The 17,271-nt window shown below is 42.4% G+C and overlaps 1 protein-coding gene across 1 annotated transcript in view; it reads left to right on the top strand.

Annotated features, from left to right (window-relative positions):
• The window catches only part of Tnks (tankyrase), a 137,175-nt gene extending 120,298 nt beyond the window's left edge, over positions 1-16,877 (top strand). Inside the window, exons 20-27 of the mRNA XM_021169245.2 lie at positions 569-651; positions 4,865-4,985; positions 6,045-6,142; positions 7,818-7,892; positions 8,906-9,011; positions 9,330-9,516; positions 13,292-13,448; positions 16,205-16,877. Coding sequence (XP_021024904.1) covers positions 569-651; positions 4,865-4,985; positions 6,045-6,142; positions 7,818-7,892; positions 8,906-9,011; positions 9,330-9,516; positions 13,292-13,448; positions 16,205-16,291 — 914 coding nt within the window. The 3' untranslated portion in view covers positions 16,292-16,877. The remainder of the gene's footprint in view (positions 1-568; positions 652-4,864; positions 4,986-6,044; positions 6,143-7,817; positions 7,893-8,905; positions 9,012-9,329; positions 9,517-13,291; positions 13,449-16,204) is intronic.
• Positions 16,878-17,271: the final 394 nt, after the last annotated feature.

Here is a 17,271-nt window from a genome sequence, read left to right as displayed (position 1 = left end):
AAAAAAAAAAAAAAAAAGAATAAATCAAAATAGTAACTGGTACCTTTTTTTTTTTTTTTCTTTTCTTTTAATACATTAAAAGTACTAATTCTATCAATTATGGTCTGGAGCCTAGGTACTGCTCTTGTAGAGGACCTGGTTTAGTTTCCACCACCCATACTGGTTAGCTCACAACCCTCTTCACCCCAGCTTCAGGGAACCCAATGTACTCAGCTGGCTCCCAGGGAAACACTTAGCATGCAGATACTCAAGCATAAAAACACACAAAACTAAAAATAGATGTCTTAGACATAAAAAATAAGGTGGTAGAAATTATATTCCCTGTATAGTTAATATATACATCTATATTTTAGTTCTATGTGTATTAGAATTAATGTAAGTACTGTTGCTATGCCAAAGAGAAAATTCAGCATAACTTGGAAGTGCCTGATTTAAATTGACATATTTGGTATTGGTTTTTGTCATGTGAAATCATCTGTACAGGCAAGTGTCAAAAAATAGGGTTATACATAAATGCTGACCTTGCATAGAATTAGGAAATTCTAAGAGATTTTACTGTTTGTTTTAGTTGCAGGTCTTGACATGAACATCAGCCAGTTCCTTAAGAGCCTTGGCCTTGAGCACCTGAGGGACATTTTTGAAACAGAGCAGGTAAGCGCTCACGTGCTCTTTCAGCTACTGCGTTATTGACTTCATAAACTTCGCAGCTGTTTATTTTCTGTATTATGTATTCTCTTTATTTTGTGACTTATAGTGTTCTGCAGTCTGCCTCATGTGTATGTTTTTACCTTGCTTGTTAGCTGCCTGAAATATGTGTAGAGAAGCCAGGGAGCCCAGCACTTTGCGCTCATCTCCAACACTGACAGTTCAGAGAGCCACCCTTCCTCTGTGACCAGTTTTGTTCAGTGCAGTCTGTGTCAGGTTAGATGTGAGAAGGAAGGGTACAGCTTGCTGGGAGAGCACTTGGTGAGCTTAGATCAAGAAACTATGTCAAGAATATTCTCAGTTTTTCTGGTTTTTGTTGTTGTTGTTTCCAAAAGAAACTGGCATTTATGAGCTCATCTTCTTGTGTTACTAGAGAGAGCTCTTCTGTTTGCCAGACTGTTGTCGAGGGTCATGAGTTCTTACTCCCATGCTCCATGGTAAACACTGAAGATGAAACTGAATTTAATATTACTGGTGGACATGGAACTTTAGGATGGGGAGTCACTCAGACCCAGTGCCCCATTTCCCAGGTGGAGGTACCTCCTTATGCCCATGTCAGCCTTTCTGGCAGGGAGGATAGCTTGTGCAGTAGAATATGGCTGTTGATGTCTTTTTAAAGTCTAGTCAGCTTTAGGGCCCTCTTTACATCTTTATTTGGTGACTTATGTTCCACAATCTACCCCGTGTTCAATCTGTTTGTTTCAGGTTTGTTTTTACCTTGTTTTGCACAAGTCTGTTATTTAGTCAGTATATGTACTGAGTTTGGTGAGCTACATAGCAGATGACCATAGACTTGCTAGCCTAACAGAAATGTTTTTCTCTCAGAAGACTGAAATCAGATCGTCAGGGTGCACTCCCTGTAGCAGTTCTAGAAGAATCTGCTCCCTGCCCTTCCAGCCTCCTCAACTTAGGTCACGCATAGGCCACCTTACTCCAGTCTCTGCTGCTGTTGGCACAATGCCTTGTCCCATGTCTGCCTTCTCACGTGCCTCTTACTGGGACACTTCCTTTAAACTTGGGCCCTCCTGGGTGACTATCAGAACTTCCTCTCCCTGTCGTCCAATCATATTCTGGACTAGAGATGTGCTGTAAGAATCCTGTAAACTGGGGCTTTGTCGCTGTTTGAACACAGGTGCCTCTTCATTCTGACTCATGTCCGCAGGAATTGTGAAACTTCACACACACCTTGGTCTAATAAGCCAAAAACCTCCAGTTCCAACAAGGAACCCACCGACCTCTTGTTGAGAACCGTTATTTCTGAGCTTTCATCCGCTTGTTCTTACCGCCTGCCGCATGCTCTCTTGGTCAGGAGCTGACCTCCTGTGCGTGTTTCTCATGTTATTGACTTAGTAGTTTAATGATTCAGTCTTCAGTCAGCTTATCCTTTTTATCAGTTTTATTGTTCTTTTTACTGCAGTTTTCTTCTGAGTAAATCGATGTCCCATTGATTTTCTTTTGTCCAAAATCATTTCTATATCTTTTTCATAGTCAAGATGTTAATTGTTTCACTTAATACATATTACCTTCTGTAGGCCCTCTCCTCTAGATAGTGGTGTGCCTTTCTATGTATCGAAACTGTCTTTTGGGCCATTGGGCAGACAATTAAGTTTGTGTTTATTATTTCAAGTGCAGATGTTCTGTCTAGTCTTCAGGTATAAAATATTAAGTCTACTTAATTCTTCCACGGCAAACCTTTAGAATTTTCTTTTCTGTCATAAATATTGTGTAGCAGTCTGGTAACGTATATCAGCAAGCATGTGACCCATCATTGTGTCCCCTTATCCCTGCTGTGACTGTGTTTGCTGAGACACCTTGTATAGTGTATTCCGCTGTTCTCGTCCTGCCTGGGAATACCCCTCTCCCTCTCGTGAGGTGCGAGGTAGTTCTTTTAGTTTGTGTCCTAGAAGTTCTTAAGTACATCACACTCTCAGCTCCACCTTCACAGTTCCTTCTCAGAAGTCTCTGCGCTGTCTTATTCCATAGACACTTTAGAAATAATCATCAAAATTCCTTCTAGTTAACTATAGCATTGTGTAACATCTTCTCACACTTAGACTATAGCTTCCTACCTAAAATGTTTTGTTTATGGGAAAGGAAAATTTAATTTACATTATAATTTCTGGAACTCAACTGCCGTAGCAGTTGAGTTGGATTTTCACAGAAACTGACCATATACATTCTATAAAAGGTCTTACTCATTGAATTCATTGTAAATATGATTACAACTCACCACACTCAAGGGAAAAAAAGGCCTTTTCATTTATAATCGTTAATTTTCTCATCACATCCCAGGTAAACAAGCGAATCTTCAGAGCAGGCAGCAACCCTATAGACATAGCATTTACTTTATATGCAGGGCCATTTTATCTTATGAATGAGTAGACTTTAGTATAAGGATTTTATATCAATGTATGCTAGATATGCATAACCCCCTTCACCCCAAGACAGGAACTTGAGGAGCAAACTTGTGGTTTCTTCCAAATACCAAACATATTCTCTAACTGTTCCCACCAGATAAGTCACTGGAGGCTTAAAAGTGATAAATAACATAATTAAATATAGAGGGGAAAGTACTGTCCTGTCATTTCCACTGTATCATATTAAAAATCATATTAATAACTAGTCAGTGTATAAGTGTAGCTCATACCCAAGGAGAAGGGAGTTGAAGTCAGAGCACCAATGCTGGAGACAGGATCTTCAGCAGCTGTGTAAGGGGCGGCTTTCCGTACAGGGAGGAGCCTGGCTCCTCCGCCCCGCTCTGTAAACGGGAGTGGAGTAACTCCAGGTTCCTCTCTGGTGCAGGGGGCTTGGGCAAGGGTTTTTATATTCATTTTGTGATTGGAAGTCTGTGTGTTACACTTCATTTCCTCTCTAGAGCATGATTAGAAATATCCCTTGGGGTGTTGTCTTCTAGCCTGACTTTGACACCCTTCAGCTATGCACTATTGAATAGCAGTTAAGAAGATGTTGATGTCTGTAACCTAAAGTTACCTCATATATATCAGGCCGTGTTTTTATTGTCAACCATATCTAAACTGAAAGATAAAATCTCTAGAAGAACATGGTACCAGTTGCATGGCTCACAAATTACATTAGAATCAGATCTGCCTTAGGATGTACAGACTCCTGTTGTGTAAACTGTTCTGTTTCAAAGGTGCTTATTTCCATGTTGCTGTCTTCTGAAAGCTCTGTTGAAAACTTCCTTTGCGTGATTAGAAGTGAATGGCAGATTTTGTACTATGAAACAATTATTTCTTCAATGGCCACTTAATGTGCTAAATTACTTCAGAGAATAAACACAGATGATCCCACTCACTGTAAAGGACTTCATTTTCACAGTAAAAATCAAACCTTGGGTCTAATTTGTTATGTTAGTGTAAGGATTAAGGAAGTGATATAAACCTTAAATGAGTTAGAAAAAAGAATGTCTATAAAAGGATATTTCAGTTCTCCAAAGAAAGAAAGAGACAGGGCAATGTGTTTATCCTCTGGACATGTGGCAGAAAGTGATTCAGAGCTTTGCCACTGGGTGGAAGCAGAGTCACAATTACCGTGGTCCACAAAGGCCTGAGAAAGTCAGCTAGCTGAGACTGTCAGGTCACCGAGACTCAAAGGCTGCTGTTGTGTACAGACATTGAATGCCTGTTAGTCAGCAAGCATTGCTAACCTGACAGTTTATGAACTTAAACACCATCTCTCTCCTGTTCTCTAAATTGGGATTTCTGATGTCTCTTATAGAATGACCACACTTTAAATCAGCCTACCTCCTAAGGCCTCTGACTCCTGGCTTGCTGGTTTCCTGGCACTGGGAACTTTCTCATCTAAAGCTGACTTGCTTTTGCCACACTATGACAAACTCAAATGTTCCCGTCCCCTCTGCTGTTCATTTCTCCTACCCACAAGATACAGAATTTCAGACTGCTGATCTGTCTGTCTGGAGACAAACAAAAGATGGCAGAATTGCAGTCAGAAAGACATGGCGGTGATCACCCGTCTTCCCATCACAGTAGGTCTCCTGCCTCAATCTCCATATCTGCTTCAAGCAAATGAGGGAGGCTTTCTCCTGAGCTAGGAGATTGCGGGCCTTCTTAGGCAGCTTGAAGGTCATGCACGGTTTATAAAAGGAAACCTGTAATGTCATTTTTTATGTAACTTTCAGATTACGCTAGATGTGTTGGCTGATATGGGTCATGAAGAATTGAAAGAAATAGGCATCAATGCATATGGACACCGCCACAAGTTGATCAAGGGTGTTGAAAGACTTTTAGGTGGACAACAAGGTAAGCTACTTGGGGGAACTTATTTTCAGAACTTAGTAAAGAAATATCAGGCTGGTTTTTGGGCTTGGGTAGTCTGTCCCCAGAGCACATGCAGGTAACTGGCACAGCATTCCCTGCCTTCCTCAGGTCTAGCCAGACAAGCCTGAGCTCTTCCCTCTCCCCCCACTTCTCACGCCTTTGTACTTCATCCTTACCCCTGCTTTTACCTAACTCAAGCCACCAGTCCCTCCCTCTCCTGGGCCTCAGTCACTGTGCAGCCCCTTCCCAGCCTGTACCTTCACCTCCCTCACTGCCTTCTCCACAGCCACCAAGGGGCTCCAGCGCAAGCCTGTCAACCTCTCCTCATGCCTTTAACCCCTCAGTCCCTGGTGTGTTCGGGATAAAATCAGACACTTACTCCATGGTTTTTCACAGCCTGGCCTATCTGGCCTTCCCTTGGGCTCTTCTGCTGCTCTCAGGACCACATTCCCATCGTCCTTCGCTGCCACGGGCCTCCTCTTTTACTTCTGTGTTTTCTGCAAATCTCTTTGTTAGACACACTTTCCATAGAGGAGAGAAGCAAAGAGAAGTACCATGTATCTATGGAGCTGATAAAAGTACAGGCAGCCAAAATGGAGAGGGTTTGAATTTGACTTTTTTTTTAAAACATTTATTTTAGTCAACCTTATAAATGAACAGAGATAAGTTATGTCGGTGGCCATTTCAAGCCATTCCTGAAAGGTTTAGAGGGTAGTTCTTGTATTGTAGAACTCATCCCATTGTAGTTCAGCATTGTTTCTCTTCTGTGTAGACATCAGCTATGTTCATGGTGGAGTTCAGGTCAGTAGGTACTGAGCCCTGCTGTGTAGAAAGGGTTCATGGGAGGGGAGAAGTCCCTTACCACTTTCTTTCTTCTTGTGCCTTTGGAATATCTGCTTACAGACTGTATATTGAGGTGGAGATTGAAAATAGTGTAGATTGCTCTAAGCTGTCAGTTATTTATAGCCAAGTTTCCCATAAATGTGTGGAACCCAAGTGATACGGACATGTACTTTGTATTTTTGTTTTTCTCTTCTGCAGGCACCAATCCGTATTTGACTTTTCACTGTGTGAATCAGGGAACTATTTTGCTGGATCTTGCTCCAGAAGATAAAGAATATCAATCAGTAGAAGAGGAGGTAACAGACATCAGCACGGTTTCCTTTACCCTCGTTCTCTTAAGACTGGTTTTTCCAGGGAAAGAACTCACCTTACTTTGTCACAGGGTCACGTGGCCTGTGACACGAGGCAGCAGCCAGCCTTTAAATGTGACTGTAGACTAAAACCATGCACATTGCATCCACGTCACAAGCCTATGTGCGAATAGCTCCATCTTTTTGTTCTATAGATTTTGTCAGTTTTAAGTCATATAAGTAAGAACCTTTTTAAAGCATTTTCATACAGTAAAATGCACCTAAGATTGATAGGGGCAAGAATCTTGCTTCATAGACAGAAAACACTTTCTAGGGTTTTTGTTGTTGTTGTTTGTTTGTTTGTTTGTTTTTTGGGGGTTGTTTGTTTATATAATTATTGTTTTTTAGCAATGTGCCTGATCTCAGTTAATTTCCATAATCAGAATTACTCTAAGCATTATATAATAAGACTACTTTGAACCTCCTTGTAGAAAGATGACATAGAAATTCTTCCTGTGAGAGCAGGCGGGAGAGATGGCTCAGCGGTCTGCTCTTCCAGAGGTCCTGAGTTCAATTCCCAGCAACCTCATGGTAGCTCACACCATCTGTAATGGGAATCTGATGCCCTCTTCTGGTGTGTGTCTGAAGACAGCAACCGTGTACTCACATAAATCTTTTTTTTAAAAAGGAAGAAATTCCCCTTCTGCTGATGGCTTATATTTCTTCCCCTAATGCAATGTCTAACTCCATTATTGTGATTAAGCTCTCATTCTATTATTATACAAACACCAAGCAGACATGGGTTTGCCTGTAGTTAAGGATTTTCTTTTGTTTGTTTGGTTTATTTTTTTTAACTAGTGTCCATGTCATCTCCATTCAGTGCTAGGAAGTCACCTTAGGGAGCCCAGGATGGTTTCAGTTTGCGTTAGGTTATCAGAAAGACGTTATGACTTCTAGGGCCTCATGGTCTGGTTGTCTCCATAGTAAGTTCTGGTCGTGTAAGATACAGGCTACACAACCTTGCAGATGGAGCCATGGGTAGAGAGCTCAGGTGTCAGAAACTTGGGGCATTTTTGTGATGCTGCCTAGAAACCTAGGGTCTCACACATGCTTAGCAGATGTTCTGCCCATAGCCCAAGACACTAAAGGTTTTTCCATAATAATTATTAAAGTTTGAGAGTGGGAGAGTTTGCAGTGCTCAGAAGGTTATTCTGTTCATTGTGAAGTTTACTCAGCTTCCCTTGCCTGAGTTGCTGTATCAAGATTCCAAAGACTACTGAGATAAAATGAAACAAAAAATATTTTTAAAATATTTATTTTTAGCATTTATCTAATGTGGTATCAATTGAATATCATTTTAGTTTGACTTATTCAATTTCTTTTCATTCTTAATAACAAAGTAATTATACATTTTTAAAGTGCTATTATTTTTCAGTTTCCCTGTTGTGTCTACAAAAAACAAATCTTTCAAAATTTGTATCAGAAAATGCTTTCATTAGTATTTATGACTATTTTCTCACTACAAATGCTCATTAAATTTGTTAAAATAAATTTGTAGTGAACTCCTGATTGAGATTCAGACTCACCAGGGAAACAGATGGAAGAACTATTATCTAGAGACAGCAGAAGGAATGCTCTCTTCTGGCTCTGATGGAGTTAATTGTTTCCCTTTGCCCTACAGATGCAGAGCACTATTCGAGAGCACAGAGACGGCGGGAACGCTGGCGGCATCTTCAACAGATACAACGTCATTCGAGTAAGCCTGCTGGTTGTTCTGGGGGAATCGGACTGCAAAGCTAACACATTTAAACCAACTCTAGGAATTTGGGAAGAAAAATTCAGATTGTGAAAGACACTTATTCATTGTCCTAAAATCAAATGCTGTTCTCTTCACTACAACCTCTAACATCAAGACCATCCTGGGCTAGAAACTACAGCACAGTGAGAACAGCAAAGCCCCAAGGGTTTCATAAAGGCCGCTGGGGTCAGCACCACAGCAGCCCCACCTGTTACCTCCTCAGATTTGGACCCTCAACAGCAGTAACTTCATTTTAAATCACTTGAAAACTGCATTTTTAAAGACCTGGATTGTCAATCTACTTGTTATTGATGAGATCAGAATGCATTTATCTCTTAAATCACAGGAAAAAAAAAACCTATGTTGCTATTATCTGCTTTTTCAGAGGTTATCTTGAAGGTTAATTACATCTGCTAAAAATTGGTTTAGTCCTTTCTTAATTGACTTACAGGAATTATACTGGTATATCAAAAGAACCCATGAGCGGTTGGTTGGTTGGTTGGTTGGTTGGTTGGTTGGTTGGTTTGGCTTAGTGATAAAATGTATGCTACACAAACTCTAGGGAGCTGAGTTGGAGCCCCCCCCCCCCTCAGGTAAAGCCTAGACACAGTGGTGTGCACCATTGTCTCAATGCTGGGAGATGGAGGTGGGAGATCCTAAAGCCCCACTGGTCAGTCTAGCCAGTGGTAAGCCTAGGCTCCTGGAGGGACCTGTCTCACATAAGGTGCAGAGTAACAGAGCAAGACTCTCAGTGTTGGTTCTGGCTTCACATTCATGGGCACACAGAAAGCAGCAAGGAGACACCACATAACTGAGTCACTAGCATATTAACTGAATTCCACTGATAGTGTGACTTAGATACTGTGTCAGTCAAAAAACCCAAAATTGATACCACCAAAGGAAAAACTACATGTCCTTTCAAATCAAAATGTACATTTAATTAAAAACAGTATTTTTTGTCCTTTATGAAGATTCAGAAAGTTGTGAATAAGAAGCTGAGGGAGAGATTCTGCCACAGACAAAAGGAGGTGTCTGAGGAGAACCACAACCATCACAATGAGCGCATGCTGTTCCACGGTGAGCGCTGCCTGCATCGGGCTGTCAGCAGTGGGGAAAGACGGGGGATCCGTTGATGACCTTATGTTGGAATGACTTGTTTGCACTTTTTTGGTTGAAATAATGCCTAGTTTCCTAATGCTATGCATGTTAGCACAGGCTTCCCAAAACCTGTGCCATGCCAGTGACTGTCTGAATTTGCTGCTAAACTCCAGTTCCAAGTTGAGCCACCTGCAGTTTTCTGGTTTTTGTTTTTCTTTGTGAACATTACTAGATTTCAGTGAAAATAGTAAGTGGCTAAGTGTTGAAAAACTAATGTTTCCACCTTTATATTTTTAGGTTCTCCTTTCATTAATGCAATTATTCATAAAGGGTTTGATGAGCGACATGCATACATTGGAGGGATGTTTGGAGCTGGAATTTACTTTGCTGAAAACTCCTCAAAAAGCAATCAGTATGTTTATGGAATTGGAGGAGGAACAGGCTGTCCCACACACAAAGACAGATCATGTTATATATGTCACAGGTGAGCGTCCTGCCTTGACTGCAATGGTTGTCACCCTCAACTAACCTTTGACTGTGGCGCTGGGTGCAGTGGTCCAGACCAGATACCTGTGTGCTCTGTAGGTGGCAGTGGAACTGCATTTCAGTCCTCCGTCAGGTGCAGAGACCTCTTAGTGCTCACAGTAGACAGAGCCCTTCTAGCCACTGCCATATCTGAACATACAGGGTCAAGGTAGGAGACTAGATTCAAGTCTCATTGCCGATGCGGCTAGTGGTGTATTTGATTTAAGGGCCATAATAATTTCCCTTGGAAAGCCCAGCTTCAGAATATCAGCTTGGGAATTGGTAGCAAACAGATGAATATCAGCTTTTTAAAGTAGGACTTTGTAATCTCGAAGCTGGAGAAGGTAGTGTTTCTCTTCTCACTGGTGAGCAAGAAGATCGGAATGTAGTGCAGTTGTTTGCAGTCATACACGTGCACACTGTATCCAACCCTGAGCCCCCTATACTTACCCCTAATCCCGCCAATGCTTTCCCCTCTCCCTTCATGTCCTTGTGAGTTTTGGAGAGTCTCTCATTTGAGCTGCTGGAATGTGCATGAGTGTGGGGTTCCAACTGCAGGTGGGTGACTTTCCATACCTGTACCCCCAAAGAAAAATAAACTTCCTCTCCCGACAGCCCTCACTCACCAGGAGCTCCTCCGCTTAGGGGTGCAGCCTTATGCTGAAGTACGGATGGGCTTGATCCAGTGTGGGTGACCATAGCTGCTGTGACTTCATGACTCTGGTGGCCATGCTACCCTAAGGCCACATGTCACAGCTCCACCCTATCTGCTTGCTCTTCTCTTCTTTCCACCCCATCCTCCACAATGCTCCTTGAGCCTTGGAGAAGGTTGATGGCAGTGTCCCATTCAGAGCTGAGCACACACAGTTGCTTGCTCTCAGGACTCTGACCAGTTCTATACTGCCTTGACTGCTGCCTCCTACAAAAAGCTTCTCTAAGATGGAGAGCAGTGCTGTAGACAGGTATACACGGAAATAGCTCCATGGCAGTTTGTACCATGTTCATTTACCAAAGCAGCAATAGTGTATTATCACCTCCCCTGAGGGGAGCAGCCAGCCCTTACCGGCCATGAGTATTTGAAAAGTTTCAGTGCCGTACATTGCTGTTTAAGCCACTCAATTGTATGTTTTCATAAGTTATGTGAATAAGGTATCTTATGATTCAGCTAATAACTTAAAATGTAATCTTAAAATTCCTTATAACAAATGCCTTTAAATTGATCTGCAGTTGCATTATTCTTTATCTGGTCATCCCAGTTCTAAGATGGATGCCATACGGTCAGAAGGAAACTGCTCTCCACTTAGAGCGCTGTGGTTAGAAACAGAAATTCCCAAGGATAGCGGTGTCCCAGCATGCCTTCCATGGAGACAAAGTAAACCTAAAATGAACAACAAAGTGAACTTAGCTGAGGATTAATGGGCGCTCAGTAAAATTAGACACAAGTTTATGTCCTAGCCAGGGTCTCCTAGAAATGGAGCCTGAGCAAACACCTGCAGCTGGCACGCCATTGGCAAGGGTTGTCCCTGGGAAGCAGGAAGGAGGCAGAGCGCACGCAGTGGTGAGCCCGGGGAGCACGCTGGCCATGGCTGCATTATCAGTGCATGAGATGCCTTCAGAGACGCTCTAGAAACGGCTGTGTCAGAGCCGCGGATGCTCCTGTGGAGGAAAGGAGTAGACATCTGTGGCTCCTCCTCGTGTGGGCCAACATTTGCTCCCCAGGCGCTCATCCCTGTGTTTCTTAGTTGTTGCATCTACAAAATACCATAAGCAGGAAGCAAGGCAGCATCCGCACCTGCTCGTTCGCTTCTTCTTGTGCTGACTTAGTAAGTCCTGCAGACCAGGTTTGCTCCTGAAATCAGAAAACAGGAGACCAAGGCCTGTCAGGTCAAGTATTGTATTGTATAACAGATGGACAGTGACAAAATCTACTTCCTGACAGCAGACTGCTGCCATGACTGTAAAGGTGGACCTGAGGAAGCCTCCTTTGGGGGCTGCAGAGGTGGCTCTGCAGGTAAGAGCACTGTTGCTCTTGCAGTCAGTCTGGGGTCAGTTCCCGGTTGCTCTTGCAGTCAGTCTGGGGTCAGTTCCCGCATTCTCATGGTGGCAAACGTCCATCTGTAACTCCAGGTACACGTGTCAGGGAATGCCACTGTCCCTCCTGGCCCTTCTGGGTACCAAGCGCATACATACATGTAGGCAGAACAGTCATACAATAGAAAATAAAAATAAAGCTTTAAAATAAATAAAGGCTATTCATAATGTAGAGTGAGACCTATTTTTTTCCTACAAGACCTACAAGAAAATACACTAGATAGCAAGCCTGTATCCCAGAGGGTCACCAGTGACATCCAGCTCAAAAAGCCAGCTAGGCAGGACTCAGTAACAACACAATGCTCATACTCCATTACTACAAACTGTTTATATTTAACAATGTGACTCATTGTATTTAACAGTGTGACTAATTGTACTAAATAGCTAAAATGTGTAGTGTTTTAGGGTTGACTTTTTTAAAGGAATGGATAATAATTACCTTGGGCTTTGCAGCCATGTATCCTTGTCAGAGACTTCTGCCTTTAGAGTGCAGAAGCAACTGTGGAAATGAATGCATGGCTTTAGTCAGGAAAATTATATTTAGAAAACCAGGTGCCAGCTGCGCATGGTGGCACACACCTTTAATCCCAGCACTCAGAAGGCAGAGGCAGGGGGATCTCTGTGAGTCTGAGGCCAGGTTGATCTACAGAGTGAATTCCAGAACAGCCAGGGTTACACAGAAAAACCTCTTGAAAAACCAAAACCAGAAAAATAAAAGAAAAAACAGGTACCAACTAGTTTTAAACTGGTGGCTATAGTTTATAATTACCACCCTGCCAGTTTTTTCTTATCCTGTACAACATTTAACATCTGCTGCAATTTCAGTTAGGTATTAGATTTTCAGTCATATATTTAAGCTACATATTTTTGTTCCTGGTTCACTTTTCGTATTACTCTGCCATCCCAGTTTTTACTATTTACCCATGATGAGTCAAGCCTAGTCTTATCTGGAGAGATGGCTTAGGGTAAAAACTTTTGCCACACAAGCATGATGGCCTAAGTTTGAGTCCCCATAATCTATATAAACGCCAGGTGCATAGCGTGAGTGGTTTGTGAGCCTTGAACTTGCCCAGAGTCCCTGCAAAGCTCTCGGGCCGACCAGTCTGGTTATACACAGGCAGGATCATCAAAGAAGCTCTGTCTCTTAACAAGGTAGAAGGCACAGCCAACATGTGAGACTGCCCTCTTCCCTCTGAGCATGCCACACTCGCGCGCACACACACACACACACACAGCTCACAGTGTCAATCTCAGGCTCTGTTGCTTTATGCTTGTGCATCCGTGTAAAAGCTCGGCTCTCAGCAGGGTCTGTTTGCACTTGGCACAGTCCCAGGCTACTCCAAAACTGCCTTAAACTGTTGATCTAACTTGATATTGAATTGCTAAATAGTAAACCAGTATATCACATTTAATTCCATTACTACACACAGACTTGAAAGTAGCATTTCAATTAATTTGCATTCTATGAAATTTTCTATAAAAAGCTAATAAACCTAACAGTAAAATTTTAAGATTTAAAGTGTTGGGAGGAATTCTGGGAGGGGGGACCTGGATAGGGTCAGCATTTGTGGTGTATATAAATAAATAACAATTCTTAAGAATAAGATTTAAAGCGTTTTCATTTGTTTTTGTTCTCCCTTTAGACAAATGCTTTTCTGTAGAGTGACCCTTGGAAAGTCCTTCCTGCAATTCAGCACCATGAAAATGGCCCATGCACCCCCAGGCCATCACTCGGTTATCGGTAGACCAAGTGTCAATGGGCTAGCCTATGCTGAATATGTCATCTACAGAGGGGAACAGGTATGTTGATCATCACTCAGCACGAACAAGTCACTAAGCACATACAAGAGTGGGAGCCATACTGAAGACTATCCACAGTTGTTGCAGGCACAGCATGCCTCTGAATAGACCTGCTCGACATGGGCTGGTTACATAAATGGAATCCTTATTATTCTGATCAGAGTCCCACATCCTTGAGAGTCAGAGGGCTACAGTATAGTTAATTCTGTCACCTTCTTGGGGATCCAAAATGGCACTGGCAGGACAAACAATAGTAATGGAAATGTGTATACAGAGAAAGAACCCCCAGCACTGCCAAGGTTTTGTCTGCTTTACTGAAATGATTTGTACAGTGCTGGTTTACTGAAGGCGGAAAAGAAAATACTATAGAATGGTTTGTAAACGTTGTTTTTCCAAGTATCCAGAATCTCATTCAAGAAAGCATGCTATCTCTCGGACAAGAAAATGGAGCTTTAGACTAGATTTAGTTTTAGCATTAGAAATGTGGGTTCTCGAACTGAGTAGCCCAAAGTGAGTTGTTACTTTTAGGAATTTAGAACAGATGTCTCTCCTCTGTGATCTTGTAAGTAGTATGGTTTAAAATGGCCTGGTGGGTAATAAGACTTTTTGGTTCATTCTAGCCTTTCTAATCCTGCAGCTAAATGATTTTCTCGATTTAAAGTCTTCTAGGCTTTGTGTGATTGATTAGTAAACTGTATGCAGCAGCAATCCTGTCTCCTAATCATGGCCCTGGAGCCCTCAGCGGAGGAACTTATAGTAATTCATGCTGCAAGAATCTCAGAGTCTATCTGACTAAAATGGACATGTGTCAGGAGTCTTTTACATGCTACCAAAAATCCAGGTTTCTGGCCCTGACTCCTGCTGAAGTAACTTTGTAAGCAGAAACAAGGCGTTAGTTACACCAAGTGCGGAGAGAGGCCGTTTCACTGGGGCAAAGGGCAGCAGCAGCTTACCCTCGGAGCTTTAGTGTGTAGCATGTGCCACTGTGGACAGTCTTACATTGTTCTTGGCTGGTGTAGATCCCCAGACAGATGGTCTGCACCCTGTAGCAAGGGCTCTGCATCACACCATAGTGTATCACACATCGTGAGGCCTTAAACCTATACTGCTGAATACATAATTCCCCTAACAATTAAACCATCTAAGCAGTATCTCCCTTTCTCCACTATAAAGGAGAAGTGTCTGCCACAGCTTGTTTTGATAACAAGAATTAAAGTTCTGCCTTAAAGCCATTCAGCTAAGCAGTGTGACTTAAAGAGAGCCACAGAGAACAGTTATTGCGCCTTCAGATTCAAGAGTCCAGAGAGATTATTGACTCTGATCATTCCAGTTTGACCAGTTACTGATGGAAATCATTGGTGGCTTAGATTCAGAGCAGAGTGCACTGGACTGTGAAAGGCTATCATGATAATGCTGCTTACATGTCTATAGACAGGACTTTTTTAAAAAGCATATTTATGTGTTTTGTTTTTCAAGTCCTGAGACATCTTATGAGGCACCAGTCTAATGAATAATAATGATAATAATGTTAATAGTACCCAACACACACTCTATTCTTACTATACCCATCCTATTCCAAGACCTTTGTACTTAATTCTCACCAAACAAACAAAAACAAATGCCAGTATTGCTGTTCCCACTTATAACCAAGAAGACCCAAGACATAAATGTGTGCTGATTTACAAAGAAAAATTCAATAAACATACTACTTGTATTTTTATTTATTTTAAATCTCAAAAACCCCTATTATGATTGTTGTTGTTGTTATTATTATTATTATTATTATTATTATTATTATTACTATTAATACCTTTAGTAATCTCTATGTCTGATGCAAATAGTGCATAAATTCTTTGGGGCTCCAAACCCTTTGCCCAATTAAGAAATATTCTTCTTCAGCCATGGCCACTCTGAAATGCTGGGTTTAGTTTTGTCGTTCTTTTGGGTTGAAGAATTCATGTGAATTGCACACTCCCTGCTTTTAAGATCAGCTTTCTCTGGTAGCAGTTTCCTTTTAAAGAAGTCTTCCCATGCCGGAACCAATCTGTCTCACTAGCTTCTGTCACTGTAGAGACAGTGACAAAAGCTGGCAGCAAATGCAAGCCTAAGTCCGCACCATTATCCCTCCAGTAGAGGTGCTTGCTGGTTGCCACGATCATCCCTAGCCAGGTGTGCTGCTTTCAGCTGTCGGAAGGCAGGGCGGGAAAACAAGCCCTAGCTATGGAGCAAATTTGAGAACAAATTAGTCTACATGAGACCCTGTCACAAAGAAACATCCTGTTGAGTCATCCCTACATTGCCCTGTGGATTGTGGTACCTTAGACTGTCCTCATTCTAGATACTAGGGTGTGGGGCTACAACATTTCCTATGATTAATCTGAGCTCTCGACAGCAGAATTATTACTTGACCTAATAGGCTTCTTGACTACCTACTATATAAGGTGAAGAGGAAAGATGCTGAAGTTTTCCTGTTAATGGTGCATAGCTTTACAGTAAAGGATGAGCAGAGGTACCTAGCCTACAGTGTTGAGAGAACTGTGAGGCTGAGGCTTTACAGTGCTGCTGCTAGATAGAGTGGTTAGTTCATGTGAGCAAGGTGCTAGCTTCCATTCCTCAACACTTCAGAGGGTAAAATAAAAGTAGAAGTACTGTGCAGACAGTTGTATGGATGGTGGGGTTTGCCTGACTGCTGTAAGTAAGGCTTAAGTGCTGCACCTTCAAGGGGAATGAGTTGTTTGCCTTCTTGACCGTTCCAGGCATATCCAGAATATCTCATCACCTACCAGATCATGAAGCCAGAAGCCCCTTCACAGACCGCAACGGCAGCAGAGCAGAAGACCTAGTGATCACCCCTGGTAAAGGCCAGAGTGATTCAAACCTGCAACTGGAGTACAGTGGATTGCTTCCAACAAAAAAATCAATATTCTCTAAATCCCAACAGCCAAGAAATAAGCTGTCTTTTATAAAGCATTGCTAGAGTGACAGTGCAGAGTGGGTCCCAAGCACACTCACCTGCCCTGATCCCTTTGAGGAAATGGCTGCCGGGCAGTCTTGAACATGTCTCAGGCCATTTTCATTGCAGTTACCCATTTCTGAAGCAAGATGCTTTGCTCGAGATGTAGAGATGGGAAAGAGAATGTGCTGGCTCGCGCGTTCTTGGTTCATACACTACATTTTCTTGGTTATGTTTGGCACATGAATAACAGACACATGGGGTGGGCTCATTTTTTAATTTTGCCAAACATATTTGTTGATGTTTCTTGTCGTTGTTGTTACTTTGAAAATGAGCCAGTCTTCCTGGGATATTTTGCACAGAGTCACACTGACTAAAATCATTAGCAATGCAGCCGAGCAAGACACTGTTCCCATGTCCCTGTTGTTCGATTTTGTATCTCTGCTTCTTGTGAACATAAAGGAAAAATAGCAATATCTAGTTTCCTTTTATAAACTGCCCCATCTTTCCATCTTAAAAGGAAGGGCACAAACATCTCTTTGACCTAAAGAGCCAGAGCCAGGTGGACCGTTTGCTCTCTGCTGTCCGCAGGGCTCTTGGGACCATGCTGCAGATGTCAAAAGAGCATCAGGGAAAGGTTTAATGGAGGTGGTTAGAACTTTGCTTCTCTGGTGGAATGGCTAGAGAGCCGGGAGGGAGGAGCCCAGGGCTCTGGCTGCAGCCGGCAGACCCAGGATGTCTCAGCAAACGCTTCGCTCTCTGCACCTCCAGAGTCAGGGTCCCAGCATTCTCCTCTCCTCTCCCTGTAGATTAGAAAGCCAGGATTCAAGCCCTACTGATAAATATGCACAATTGCAAGGATGTTTTGTT

Source organism: Mus caroli, chromosome 8 (genome assembly GCF_900094665.2).
Source record: "Mus caroli chromosome 8, CAROLI_EIJ_v1.1, whole genome shotgun sequence".
Lineage (NCBI taxonomy): Eukaryota > Metazoa > Chordata > Mammalia > Rodentia > Muridae > Mus > Mus caroli.
This window is presented reverse-complemented; position numbering and strand designations above follow the sequence as displayed.